Below are 14746 nucleotides of genomic sequence, written 5' to 3'. Positions count from 1 at the left end.
AGACTGCCTGAGGCCCTGCCTGGTCCGGTATTACACTAAGTCCCGGGAAAAAAGGCTGCTGATAGGCTAATAAAATTATGATTGCCAAGACCTTACTCCAATAAAAAAAAAAATACATTTGGGGTCTTGGAAAGGAGAAGAGCTGGCCGATTTTACAGTAGGGAATATTTAGTAGGGTCTGTATCTGGGTGCCACAGTAAAAGTATTGTAGGAAATACTTCGTCGGGTATATAAAATGTACATGTATGGTGTCATTTCATGGGGCTTTGAATAATACGCAGTGTTGCTGGCCTTTTACTCCACCCATTCCGTTGGTGGCCACAATTTGAAGCACTGTATATGTAATACATACTGGCTTATGCCAGGGGTTCTTAAGTACCCAAATGAGAAATTCTGTTTTCCTGGGACCAAAGCTTATGAAAACATGCAACTAGACGTAAATATTTGTACATTTCATTGCCCTTATGCTTAAAACAAATGCAATATAGACAAAAACAAATTACAATTAAATGAAATACCCATATAAATAGCAATTCATGCTTATTTTTCCTGATTAAAAACACTTAAATATCTGTCTAGGTTGGAACTGTTACTGTTAAAATACAATAAATCATTTTAATTCTGAACGGGAATAAACTGATTGATCACATCACACAGATGTATAACAGAACACACACACACACAGAGTCCTAATCAGAGGTGTGTGGCTGGTTTTCAACAAGCATGTCTTTTCTGTGCTCAGTTTATTACAGTGCAACCCTGAGGTCATGCTCAGCTTTGAGTCTGTTTCTGTACTTTAAAAAAAATGTATGCCAGAGTTGAGAACCCTGACTCGCATAGGTATGTGGTGCCAAACTGGATCAGAACATTTACTGCTTTCTTAGTCAGGCAGGAGACCGCTTCCTGCTGTAGATAAGCAACCCAGAACTGTGTATGTGTTTGCCTCAAAAAGCATCTTGCTTCAATCAGTTTAACAGCAACAGCTCCAACCTAGACTTGTTTTCAACAATAATTTCTACAGTAAGATGTACAGTAGACCTGATAATTTTTTGTCTTCATATGTACCGTTACTTAGGGTTGCACTAACATTAGCTAGCTAGCTTTGTTTGGCTACCGTTAGCTAGCTATTAGCTGTGTTCAATGGGATTGTTTTAAAGGGAAACACATCTACTACTGAGAGAGAGTACTCCCTTATTTATGCTTGTCATCACTTGTTATAAAATGAAAACAATGCCTTGCTAGCTGACTTACTTTCCCACTGTCTAAGCACTGTTTCCTGAAGCATTCTGCCCTGTTCTGGCAAAAACTATTCTGGGTGCCACAGTAAAAATGTTGTACGGAATACTCAGTAGGGTCTGTAGATCCTTCAGTGTATCCTTGCTTATTTTGATGTCAACCTCTCCAATTACATGCTGCTCATTTGATTCAGGTTTCATAGAGCTTACAATTTCCTCATCTGATAAACCTCTACTAAGACTGTCTCTAAGTGGTAGTATTCATTCCCAATATCTTGGGTGTCTGAGATTTGATTGAGCTGCACCACTGACACTCCATCATATGAACTCATGGCTATATCAGGATGAAGATCAGAAACAGGTTCTTTGTCATCAAGTGTGTACATTTTGCATATTAAGTTGGCAGTCTGTGGCTCCTCTGAGCAGTTGACATTCCCTTATTGAAATTCTCCACAGGTTTTGTACCCGAGCCTCACTTACATTCTCTGTTTGTACCATTTTGTTTAATTTCACCTTGTCACTAGCAACAGAATGTGTTATTTATATTCTTGTCCCACATATTCCTAAGATTTTTGACACTACGTTTAATGACAATTGGTTTTCCAATTGGCCATTGCAATGTTTTGCCAAATTCATCCCAAAATTGGAAATCAAATCTTTAATTATGCTGCATAACGGAATGTATTGACATTGAAATAGCATGTTAATCCTAAAAACAACTTATTGGGGGGGGATTCTTAAAATCCCCCCCCCCCCCCCCTCCCAAAAGAAATATTGGATTTAAGTTGTTTTGTAGTATGTATTGTTCAATGTGACATCCATGGTTAAATAAAGTCCAACTTTGAAGTACCAATTATCTATATACAAAAAGTGTTTTATTATAATGCATTATAAAATAATGGTTTATCATGGGCATAATTAATGTCCAAAAGCAGGGGGCAATCATGGGCCATAAAGGCAACCGGCAGTAACTTGAACTTGGTTGCCAGTCAAAGAGCTTTTTGCTACAAATGTCAGTCAGGGAGAGACTAGTAAATTGATAAAAGATAGTGCACCGTCAATGTTGAATGGTCGAATGATGACAAAATAATGTGTAGCCAATGATAATAATATTGGTACTTATTCTGATTCTATGGATACCACTACTCAGAAACTTCCTGTTGGAACTGAATTCCCAACTCTGAAGAAAGTGAAGTTAACAGAATGACACTGATAGGATTAACAGTATAAATCTTTATTTCATTATTTATTCATTTCTAAAGAGAAACTTTTTCCTTTTAGAACCACAATATCTAAATACATATTTTAGAAACATTTTCGATAGTACGTAACACATCAATAGATCCGTACAAAAAACAGCTAACAAACTAACCATGAAAGAATGTTCAACACAGCGTCTCTTTCACAGTAAAAAGGGAGGCACCAGGGGAACGTTGTGGTCTGTTGCTTTGTGCCTTTAGTTGACTTTCTTGTTGCCCGGGTAACATGTTGAAGTCAATAATATAAAGCCTCAGATCCTCTTTGATACTATGCCCAGTCTCTCCCTCATCTCATATCAGCACCAAGTCCAGTGATGTAATAAATTAATGAATAAATAGGGCTCTGTGGGCCAGGGAAGGTCAGAGCTTTCCAGAGAGAGGGTGGCACTGGGGGCCCTCTCTAGTCCTACACCTGACTGATGATCTCAGAGTCGTCATCCACAAACCACTGCACTGGGGGCCCGTCCGCTGCCCCCTGGATGACACGTCTCTGGGGAGCCTGCAGATGGGACGACAAAAACAGGGAACATTTATTTCAATGTCTGTTTTTTCAAGTCAGTACTAACAGAGTTAGGCTTTTAAATATCACAAGCAATAACATTATTGGAAGTTCATAGTATGGAGAGAAGGCAACAAAGTAGATCATTGTAATAATGTTTCTACTGGCGGTTCCCTGCAACCCTTCAGGGCCAGGAGTGAGTATACTGCCCTACAGCAGACACCAAGGGCTCAGCTGCTGTATTACTCAGTTCTCACAACACCAGGAAGTTGGATATACAAATATGATGTTAAAGGATGTGCAGTACATAGCACTGTGGTATAACTTCACCATTGAGAGCTCCATAACGAGGTCATAAGAGTTCAAAACAAATCCAAACTTTATTTGACTTCAGCCAGTGTCTGAAAATGCTTGGCATTTAGGTTTTAGCAGCTGATCCACAACAAGGGTGTGTCATTTTTCTCTACAGTGAGCCACAATGTGACTCAGCGTGACACTGTATGATTCAGGGGTGAGGTCGACGATGGGAGGGCCACACGTACAGTATGTTCACTCCCACACTGCAGCTGTCTGAACGTCTCTCAAACCTCCTTTACTTGCTGTGATCAGACCATCCCCTGAAAATGAAGAATTGCTGCTACTACTACTACTGCTGCGAAATATTAGATCCAGTACTGTACTACAGCTGCCCATGCTTTTTCAACAGCTGGCAATATAAATCTTTCGCTGAAGGGTAGACAGTAAATCGATACAGGAATGTGGCACCTGGGTCTTCCTCTCATGCATGAACATTCCCACACCTTGCCCTCTGGAGAAAAAATAAATAAATAAAATAAAAAATAAAAACTCAGGATACCCACTGCCTCTCATATTATAATAATTTCAAGGTCTTAAAAAAAAAAAAAAACATTCCCCCCCCCCCTCAATCAATCTATCTACACACAATACCCCATAATCACACACATCCCAAACAGGTTTTTAGACACATTTCTTTTGCAAATGTATAAAAAAATAAACTGAAATATCACATTAACATAAGGATTCAGACCCTTTTCTCAGTATTTTGTTGAAGCACCTTTGGTAGCGATTACAGCCTTGAGTCTCCTTGTGTATGCTTTGCACACCTGTATTTGGGGAGTTTCTCCAATTCTTCTTTGCAGATCCTTTCAAGCTCCTGTCAGGTTGGATGGGGAGCGTTGTTGCACAGCTATTTTCAGGTCTCTCCAGAAATTATTGATCGTGTTAAAGTCCGGGCTCTGGCTGTGCCACTCAAGGACATTCAGAGACTTGTTGGCTGTGTGCTTATGGTCGTTGACCTGTTGGAAGGTGAACCTTCACCCCAGTCCGAGGTCCTGAACGCTCTGGAGCAGGTTTTCATCAAGGATCTCTCTGTACTTTGCTCCGTTCATCTTTCCCTCGATCCTGACTAGTCTCCCAGTCCCTGCCGCTAACAAACATCCCCACAGCATGATGCTGCCACCACCACGCTTCACCGTAGGGATGGTGCCAAGTTCCCTCCAGACGGACACTTGGCATTCAGGCCAAAGAGTTCAATATTGGTTTCATCAGACCAGATAAACAACTCTCAGACCATGAGAAACAAGATTAAGGTCTGAGAGTTTAGGTGTCTGTTGGAAAACTAAGCAGGCTGTCATGTGACTTTTACTATAGAGTGTCTTCCTTCTGGCCACTCTACCATAAAGGCCTGATTGACAGAGTGCTACAGAGATGGTTGTCCTTCTGGAAGGTTCTCCCATCTCCACAGAGGAAGTCTGGAGCTCTGTCAGTGTGAGCATCAGGTTTTTGGTCACCCCCCTGACCAAGGTCCTTCTCCCCTGATTGCTCAGTTTGGCCGGGCGGCCAGCTCTAGGAAGAGTCTTGGTGGTTCAAAACTGCTTCCATTTAAGAATGATGGAGGCCACTGTGTTCTTGGGGACCTGTGTTCTTGGGGACCTTCAATGCTGCAGACATTTTTTGGAAACCCTTTCCCAGATCTGTGCCTCGACAATCCTGTCTCAGAGCTCTACGGACAATTCCTTCGACCTCATGGCTTGGTTTTTGCTCTGACATGCACTGTCAACTGTGGGACCTTATATAGACAGGTGTGTGCGCCTTTCCAAATCAATTGAATTTACCACAGGTAGACAATCAAGTTGTAGAAACATCTCAAGGATGATCAATTGAGTCTCATAGCAAAGGGTCTGAATATGGTTTAGTATTTTTAATATGAAGTTCTGTTTTGTATTTTTAATACATTTGCAAAAAATTCAAAAAACATGTTTCCGCTTTGTCATTTTGGGGTACCGTGTCCAGATTGAAAGTCATAAAACAGGTAGGCATCCCTGGTCCTGGAGTGCTGCAGGTACTTCATGCTTTTGATTTAACCAACCTGGAACACCAGGAGTGCTGAATTTAGGCAATCACTGAACCGATCAATTAATTTAGTAGGTCCGTGTGGTGTCTAGTTGGGACAAAATCCTGCAGTACCTGCGACACTCCAGGAACAGGGTTGCCTTCCCCATCATAAAACGTGCTGAGACGAGTATCATTGAAGAGTTGCGTGTTGTCCTGTCCTCACATAGTTTGCTGACTAGTTCATGGAGGTAATACTTGTTTGTGTGTCAGGTGTGATTGTGTTCTACTAAACTGTGCGAGTTTGGCAAAGTAAGTTAACTTGTAAAGACCGCATTAATATACGACACAAACATTTTAAAAAGAGTTCTGTTGATTCCATGGAACTTGCAGACGGGCCTGGACACAGCACCTCCGTATCATCCATCTTAACTGATTAGAAATCCCCTTCTCTAAAGCCTGCGGTGCACAGACTGACACCGACCTGACAGTAATATAATCCAGTGATATTCAGTTACAGGGAACCTGCCTGGTGCTAACAGTAATTCTGCAAAGACAATAACATCAAATTGAGCAACTACAGTTATTTAGAGAGTGAAGTGCCATTGTGGCAGTTTACCTGTTCATGGTACTTGTTGTGCTGGGTGAGAGGTGACTGTACACTCCTCACCCTGGCCGCGCCCTGTCTGTCCAGGGAGCGAGGTCTGAACTGTTTGCGCTGGTGCCAAGACTTGAGCTCTTCGTTTACCACCTGCTGGGGGAGGCCTCTGGAGGGGTGGTGGGGGTACTCCCGGAGCGAAGGGGCGCGGGACAGTCTGATGTGAGGGGGCAGGGACCTGAGAGCCCGCTGGGGGTGCAAAGGGGCCTCCTCGTACCAGTGCTCATACTGGCTGGGGTGACAGGGGAGCGGGTTGCCATGATACAGCCTGGTCATGTCCATCTCTGTAGGGTAGACCATCCTGTCGTCATAGTAACCCCTGTGGAAGCTGGGGCTGGACTGGTGCTGGGGGTTCTGGTAGAAGCCGGGGCCTGGGGGGTACGCCATTGGTCGATGATTGTCATTGGGGCTGGAGTGTTGGTACTTATAGGTGAGCTGAGACTGCCTGGGCAGGTCACAAGGCATCTCACGACATGGTGAACTGGTGTAGGATGGGGCAGAGTGTTCAGAGTTACTGTCCTCAGTCTCAGAGCTGGAGTGGTATATGGGATTTCCGTAGCCTCCCCTCTGGACGGGGGACTCGCCTGGAGACGTTACCACGTAATCCGTTAGTAGCCTCCTGGGAACACGGGAACGTCCTCGATCCTTATCTAGGTTCAACGGAGGCTCACTGTTGGGAAGTCTAAAATATTACATAGAAGCATTACAAACAAGGATAACAGTACAAAACTCAACACTCATTTGTAAGATACAGTGAGATAGTCTCAACATTCAAGCGGTGTGGGGACAGTGTGAATGAGATATACAAATGTTGGACAGTGGTGTTGTGTGACAGATGTGGATGTCTTACCTACCTTAGTTGAATGCACTGACTAAGTCGCTCAAAGAACCACTACCAAAATGTAAATGTAAAACGTTTTAATGTGCTTACCTGAGAGAGAGCTGGCGGCGAAGGTGCATCTCCGGGGTGGATGGGGCGCTGTTGGACTGGGTGTAGCTCAGTTTGAGATGGGAGGAGAACTGCAGTGTCAGGGCCGTGTCTCTACAACAGGCTTCCACAGGAGGCAATACAGGGGTCGTGGCTGGACTACTGCAGAAAGGTAACAACATGGACAGGAAGGAGAGAGAACTGGGTTAATAAACCCTGAAGATGTTTTTATTCAGAGGAGAGCCATGAGTTGGCCAAATGAGTGCGTGTACTTTGCACGCTTGAACCTGTTCCATGTGCCCTTGTATCAGTCTATTTGAGCTTTCACTCAAAGACGAGTCGCGACTTGAATCAGAATGTTCCCAAGTAATATCCTCCCCAAAATAACAAGGTACGTATTAATGCCAACTTGAGCGAAACCACTTGAAAAGGAACTCTCATTTTTCAAATATCAAATGGAGTTTAAGTTTCATATAAGTGCTGCCAAAGCAGATTCCTGATCTTGTGGTTTCTCCTAAAGGTAGATCTATTTGGGTTCAACTATGGAGCTGCATGAATTCAAAAATTCAAGTTATTCTTATATTAGGCTACATGGAAACAATTACCAAGCCATAATGACTTGTGTTTAAGAGAGCTTTCAACCCGTGAAGCTTTAATTATAGCCATTCTTGGGCTTTCCTGTACAATAAATTCAAGGGTAGTGTTCATATAAAATTACAGGAGGCACAGTGGGTTCTCCCTTGGCCTTTACCTTGACTTGCTGCTACCAGAGCGTGACTTCTTCTTGGTCTTCTGGTAAGGCTGGTCCAGACTGGACTCTGTCCAGGGCGAGTGCTCGATGGGAGGGGGCTCCAATTCCAGGCTGGTGTTGAAACGGGAGTGTAGCTCCTCCAGGGTTGGGGTAGTAGTGGGAGGCTGGTGGGGGCTAGGCCCAGGGGGGTGTGAGGGGTCTGGGGGAGGCTGGGGAGGATCTACTGGTCCTCCTAGGTGAGGGAGCTCCACGGATGGTTGAGATGACTGACTAATCACCTCTACTGGAGAAAAGTAACGATACAACTGAATTCAGAGTGTTATTAGGTACTTTGGTGGTATTGTCATAGCATGCTTATTCATATAACTTTTACAAGAGAATTTTTTGCAATGTGACTCTAACCTTCGTCGAGCAGTGCCGAATCCGACAGAGAGCTATCATCAGAAGTACCCTGATCTGAAAACAAAAGCATAGCAAACAACCGTATTAATCCATGAGAAGGGCACTGGAATTCCATTCCTCTCAGGTCAGAGGGGAAAGATCTCAATGTTATTTTATCAGTTGGCCAGCAGGGCGGAGCTCACCTCTCTGTGTGCTGGTGCAGTCTGGCCGTGGTGAAGACCGCCCGTGCTGTAGGCGCAGCTGAAACGCTGTTTCCTGCAGTTGTTTGACTTTCATGTCCTCACGCTTGCACTGCTGTAACCGGCTTCTCTTCACCGCCTTGCTCTGGTGTTCCTCACAGCACAGTCTTCGGACCGCTTTGTATATCTGCAGCTGCAGGGATAGCTCAGCTTCCACAGAGTTCAGCTCAGAGTTCTACAAGATGTGACAAAAGGAGGTTGGGCAAACATGAGTGGCTGAACATCAAAGATCTCTTCCTGGCTCTTACGATGAAAGAAGCCTGATTATTGATGGGCGGTGGCAAGGAAGGTAGGGCGATGGCTTGAATTGAGAAACATAATATTTCTCCAAGAGGAACCACGGGAGTGGCCTTCAGTACTAAGTACACCTGTGTGTGTGGCTTTTACAACTACTGTTAAAGGGATAGTCAGTGTAAATTACAATATTGTCCATGCCCAAACCCTGTCAGGCTCTTTACCACTGCTCCCTGTGGGATGCTCTGCTCGTCTAGTTTAAAGGCAGCTCCGATTCGTTGACGGATTTGAGGCGGCTTCTCCCCAGGCAGCAAAGGGTAGTCTGCAGACAGCCGACCAGTCAGCTCCTATATGACATGGAAAAAAGACACCAGATGTAAGCTGGTTCAAATGTGAGGAATCATATTCTGTTAATGCAACGCAGCAAAAATAATGTACAGTTCATTCAGAAAGCATTCAGACACCTTGACTTTCTAATTTTGTTACGTTACAGCCTTATTCTGAAATTATTAAACTAAAATTTCCCCTCAATCAACACACAATACCCCATAAATCAAAGCAAAAAAGATTTTAGATTTTTTGCAATTAAAAAAAATAAACCTGAAATATCACATTTACCTAAGTATTCAGACTTAACTCAGTACTTTTGATTCTTCTTGGGTATGACGCTACGAGCTTGGCACACCTGTATTTGGAGTTTCTCCCATTCTTTTCTGAAGATCCTCTCAAGTTCTGTCAGGTTGGATGGGGAGTGTAGCTGCACAGCTATTTTCAGGTCTCTCCAGAGATGTTCAGGTTCAAGTCCGGGCTGCTCAAGGACATTCAGAGACTTGTCCCGAAGCCACTCCTGCGTTGTCTTGGTTGTGTGCATTGGGTCTTTGTCCTGTTGGGAGGTGAACCTTCGCGCCAGTCTGAGGTCCTGAACGCTCTGGAGCAGGTTTTCATCAAGGATCTCTCTGTACTTTGCTCCGTTCATCTTTCCTTCAATCCTGACAAGTCACCCATTCCCTGCAGCTGAAAAACATCCCCACAGCATGATGCTGCCACCACCATGCTTCACCGTAGGGATGGTGCCAGGTTTCCTCCAGACGTCATACTTGGCATTGAGGCCAAATAGTTCAATCTTGGTTTCATCAGACCAGATAATCTTGTTTCTCATGGTCTGAGAGTCCTTTAGGTGTCTTTTGGCAAACTCCAAGCGGGCTGTCATGTGCCTTTTTTACTGAGGAGTGGCTTCTGTCTGGCCACTACCATAAAGGCCTGATTGGTGGAGTGCTGCAGAGATTGTTGTCCTTCTGGAAGGTTCTCCCGTCTCCACAGAAGAACTCTGGAGCTCTGTCAGAGTGGTCATCAGGTTCTTGGTCACCTCCCTGACCAAAGGCCCTTCTCCCCAATTGCTCAGTTTGGCCAGGCGGCCTGCTCTAGGAAGAGTCATGGTGGTTCTAAACTTAATCAGTTTAAGAATGATGGAGGCCACTGTGTTCTTGAAGACCTTCAATGCTGCAGAAATGTTTTGGTACCCTTCCCCAGATGGGTGTCTCGACACAATCCTGTCTCGGAGCTATACGGAAAATTCCTTCGACTTTTAGCTCTGACATGCACTGTCAACTGTGGGACCTTATATAGCCAGGACTTGTGCCTTTCCAAATCATGTCCAATCAATTGAATTTACCACAGGTGGACTCCAATCAAGTTGTAGAAACATCAAGGGTGATCAATGGAAACAGGATGCACCTGAGCTCAATTTCGAGTCTCAGAACATTTATTTTTAATACATTTTCAAAAATGTCTAAAAACCTGTTTTTGCTTTGTCATTATGGGGTATTGTGTGTGGATTTATGAGGAACATTTTTAATTGAATCAATTTTAGAAAAAGGATGAAACGTAACAAAATGCACTGTATGTTAAAGGAATACTTCGAGATTTTGGCAATTAATCCCTTTCTCTATTTCCCCAAAGTCATATGAACTCATGGATACCATTTCTATGTCTGCGTGCATTTTGAAGATAATTGCTAACTAGCGTTATCGCAATGACTGTTAGTCTGTTATCGTAGACTTCCAGTCATTGCATTAACACTAGTTAGCATTGGCTTGCGAAACTACCTCTAACTTCCTTCATACTGGACACAGAGACATACAAATTGTATACATGAGTTCATATACACTGAACAAAAATATAAAACGCAACATATAAAGTGTTGTTCCCATGTTTCATGAGCTGAAACAAAAGTTTTCCAAATGCACAAAAAGCTGCTAAAACTCATCCCCAGTGTGTGGGCCTGGGTGGGCCTGTGCCCTCCAAGGCCCATCCATGGCTGCACCCCTGCCTAGTCATGTGAAATCCATAGATTAAGGCCGAACAAATTTATTTCAATTGACTGATTTCCTTATATGAACTATAACTCAGTAAAATCTTTGAAATTGTTGCATGCCTGGGGCGGCAGGTTGCCTAGTGGTTAGAGCGTTGGGCCAGTAACTGAAAAGGTTGCAAGATCGAATCCCAGAGCTGACAAGGTAAAAATCAGCCGTTCTGCCCCTAAACAAGGCAGTTAACCCACTGTTCCTAGGCAGTCATTGTAAATAAGAATTTGTTGTTAATTGACTTGCCTAGTTAAATAAAAGGTTAAATGTTGCGTTCAGTATACATATTATATTAGTTAGTACTTCAGAGTCAAATCGGTCCCCATTCCCTCCAAATCTACCAAGTTTCATGAACCCTCATTGAGTTCATTTTTATTTTCCCTTTATTTTGAAATATTGTAAAAAATAAAAAAATAAAAAAACTATCCTGCCTTACATGCTGGGACATGGAAATTGTTCTCAAGTGTTTGTTACGCAATGCTGCTTTTCTATAGTTCCTACTCTTTCACAACACATTCTTAAAGCCTCACCGGCCCAGTGTATTCATCTCACTGGTCTACCTTCTACCAACACAAACTCAACCTGAGTGTGAGAAAGTGCATTATTGATTTCATTTGGGAACAGACATAACACTGTGTTTGTTTTGTGTCAGTCTAAATAAAAAGGTCTATTTTCTTCTCCCAGACACAGACAATAGTGTCAGAACGGTTGGTCATGTTCTGAGTCACTGTCGTGTTCCTGAGAGCAGGAAGAGATATCAGAGCCTCCTACCGGGCAGCACACCTTGACAGGACAAGTCCTGACAGGAGAGCCAAGCCCAATTTTCAACAGAAAAGAATGATCAGAACTGGTCTACATCCCAATGGCACCCTATTACCTACATAGTGCACTACTTTGGACCAGCGCCCTATGGGAACAGTGTGCCATTTGGGAAGCAGCCCCTCATAACAATGACAGATGAGACAGGGACATTGTCAGGGTTGAACTAGTTGCTGAGAGCCAGATATGGGAGAGATAATTTAGTGTTGTATAATAGGGAAACTTAAGGTCCATTGGCTGCCTCCTAATTGCCCCAACTTGTCTTAAAGCCCAACAAAACAAACCAAAGCCTTTCATTTTAGGCTGTGGGCAGTACTTATTGCCTCAGTAGTTTCAGAATGCCAGGCAATTATTTCATTAACATCTCAAAATAAAAACTCACTAGTCTTGACAGTATCAGTTTAGTATATTAAGTTTCGTATTGGCCTCTGTTAGAGCTTGATTAACATCTCTCTATGAAAGACGCGCCCCCCCGGTCATGGTTTCACTGATGGGGAAATTCCCACTAAAGTCATGGTGAAAATGGCCTGAACCCTAATAGCGGAGTGAGTCTGTGTGTAACATGTGTCTGTACCTAACGTGTGTGTCCTATATCCAGGGGTACTCACAGCCTCTCGGATGCAAAGCTTCTTCAGCTCCAGTAGGCAGAGCTTTAGCCGGTCTTCCAGTGACTGGTGCTTGAGCTTGACGGCCCGGGTGTGAGTGGTCACGTCCTTCATAATGGTGGCAGGACTATCAGGGCCTGGGACACACAATGACAAAGAGACTACTGTGAAATCTAAGGATTGAAAACAGCGAGGTTATAGATAGATGGACACAATTTTTGGGCCCAAGTTTTCAATTGGTAATGCTTGCTTGTCAATTTGATATGGTTGCAGCTGTATCACACAGATAACCCAACTGGTTGGAAAGAATAAACTATGACCAAAAAACAAAAAAAGGTTGCAATCCAAATGCAACCAAAAATGTTGCTCCAATCCTGAGGTTCTGCCCATTCACGAGCAGCAACGTTGAAGATGGTGAGCCAAGATGACACCTGGACAAGACATGGTTCTCTTAAGACACAACGAGTGTCTGTATTCATACTATTAACTGTTTTATTGACCGATACTGAAACTGTCATGAAAGTGTGATAGGATCAACCTGGGAGTGAAACCAAGGTGATAAACAATGTGGTTGTCCTACAGAACCGCCGGAGACTAATGACGACTGGGTTACATCCCAAATGGCACCCTACTCCCTACATAGTGCACTACTTTTGACGAGAGCCCTGTGGGTAGCCCAAAAGAAGTGCACAATATAGGGAGTAGGATGCCATTTGGGACGAAAACCCTGAGTTCATTCACCAGGCTACTAATGTCTCCAGGCCAGCTGCATTGTATGTCACATGCTTTCAGAGATTATCAACTCAATCCCTGCAGGTACTGACAGACAGAGGTGAAAGCCACCAGGGGTGTGACGGGGAAATAAAGACGTCACACAGAAACTGCCACCGGAATGGCAACCATGCAGGAGAATATAAACATTAGAAAACATGGCAATGACTGAATGACAAAACCCCCTGATTCTGTCTGGTTTGATAATCTCCATTGTGGGTAAAAGACAGTGCGTGACTAAATAACATTTGCAGTGAAGAATGTGACCAGCAATAGCTCAGCTACTGGTTTATAGAAACCATTGGTAGTGGCCACTGCATCTTCTTAGAAATGGAGCGCCAAAGAATAAATAAAAGGATTATAAACCACTTTTGAGTAGTGTGGCTTGCTTACTACTTCATTATAACTGGAACACAAATAGGTTTTTAAGGCAAAACCCATGACATATCAAGTTAGAATTTTTTGGGGACTAATCTCTCACTACAGGTGTCCCATTATTGTGAATAAATGTTAGTGTCATGGAAGTTGATAAATGTATTTGGTGCTTACCAGAGTGGAGAATGATACCACTGTCTGTGTCACTGATCTCTTCTTTACCCTCCATGTCTGTGAGTCTGGTGGTTTACAGGGGTGGGGGAACAGGAAATGTCTAGTTTCACGATGCCCTGCAAAAATACACATGTTCATTTTCTTCAACGATACATTTTATTGTTCATTTACATGGAAATTCATTTTAAATTCGGCACAAAAATGCTCTTTTTTTTTTTATTTTTTTTTAACAAACTTATATATGGTCTCACTATACCACAGAGAATAATCCTGTTTAATAGTAGTAAATTGTTGCTTTTTAGCTAAATCAGAATATCTACATTTTAGACAAAATGAATGGATCCATCCACCACTAAGAGACGTTTACACTTTCAACACCCCACTTGACCCTTAAACCATGAAAAAGTCCATGTGACACAAAATCAAGGGGGTCAAACCAAATTCCCTGTGACTTTGCACGGTAAACAATGGAGTGGACCACTCTTTCCTATTACTATGAGCCATTCCCTCCAGTTACTCCCTGTCAGCACAGCCTCACCAGGGTTTCAAACCAGAGTGGATTCAGACTGACTATCTAACTAACAGGTTGTGTCCTAAAAGGCACCCTATTGACTATAGTGTTAATTTTGAGGGCCTTCCTCTGACACCACCTGGTTTAGAGGTCCTGGATGGCAGGGAGCTCTGCCCCAGTGATGTACTGGGCCATGAGCACTAGCCTCTGTAGCGCCTTGCGGTTGGAAGCCAAGCAGATGCCATACCAAGCGGTGATGCAGCCAGTCACGATGCTCTATATAGTGCAGCTGTAGAACCTTTTGAGGATCTGAGGACCCATGACAAATCTTTTCAGCTTCCTGGAAGGGAAAGAGGCATTGGTTGTGCCCTCTTCACGATTGTGTTGGTGTGTTTGGACCATGATAGATCCTTAGTGATGTGGACACCGAGGAACTTGAAGCGCTCAACCCGCTCCACTACAGCCCTGTCGATGTGAATGATGGTGCGTTTAGCCCTCCGTTTCCTGTAGTCCACAATCAGCTCCTTTGTCTTACTGACATTGAGGGAGAGGTTGTTGTCCTGGCACCACA

At 43.5% G+C, this 14746-nt stretch overlaps 1 protein-coding gene across 3 annotated transcripts in view; it reads right to left on the bottom strand.

Annotated features, from left to right (window-relative positions):
- Positions 1-2453: 2453 nt before the first annotated feature.
- The window catches only part of LOC106565419 (innate immunity activator protein), a 42379-nt gene continuing 30086 nt past the window's right edge, over positions 2454-14746 (bottom strand). For 2 of the 3 annotated variants that reach the window (XM_014132529.3, XM_014132530.3), the window contains exons 2-10: positions 13665-13780; positions 12348-12481; positions 8782-8904; positions 8267-8498; positions 8085-8138; positions 7683-7965; positions 6935-7093; positions 5965-6685; positions 2454-2993 (exon numbers count right to left, since the gene is read on the bottom strand). In XM_014132529.3, the coding sequence (XP_013988004.1) occupies positions 2901-2993; positions 5965-6685; positions 6935-7093; positions 7683-7965; positions 8085-8138; positions 8267-8498; positions 8782-8904; positions 12348-12481; positions 13665-13719 (1854 nt within the window). In that variant the 5' untranslated portion in view covers positions 13720-13780 and the 3' untranslated portion in view covers positions 2454-2900. The remainder of the gene's footprint in view (positions 2994-5964; positions 6686-6934; positions 7094-7682; positions 7966-8084; positions 8139-8266; positions 8499-8781; positions 8905-12347; positions 12482-13664; positions 13781-14746) is intronic. The other variant, XM_014132531.3, reaches the window with a different exon arrangement.

The sequence above is a fragment of the Salmo salar genome, chromosome 12 (assembly GCF_965601325.2).
Source record: "Salmo salar chromosome 12, fSalSal1, whole genome shotgun sequence".
NCBI lineage: Eukaryota > Metazoa > Chordata > Actinopteri > Salmoniformes > Salmonidae > Salmo > Salmo salar.
The sequence above is the reverse complement of the archived record's forward strand: the minus strand, read 5'-3'. Positions and strand labels throughout refer to the sequence as shown.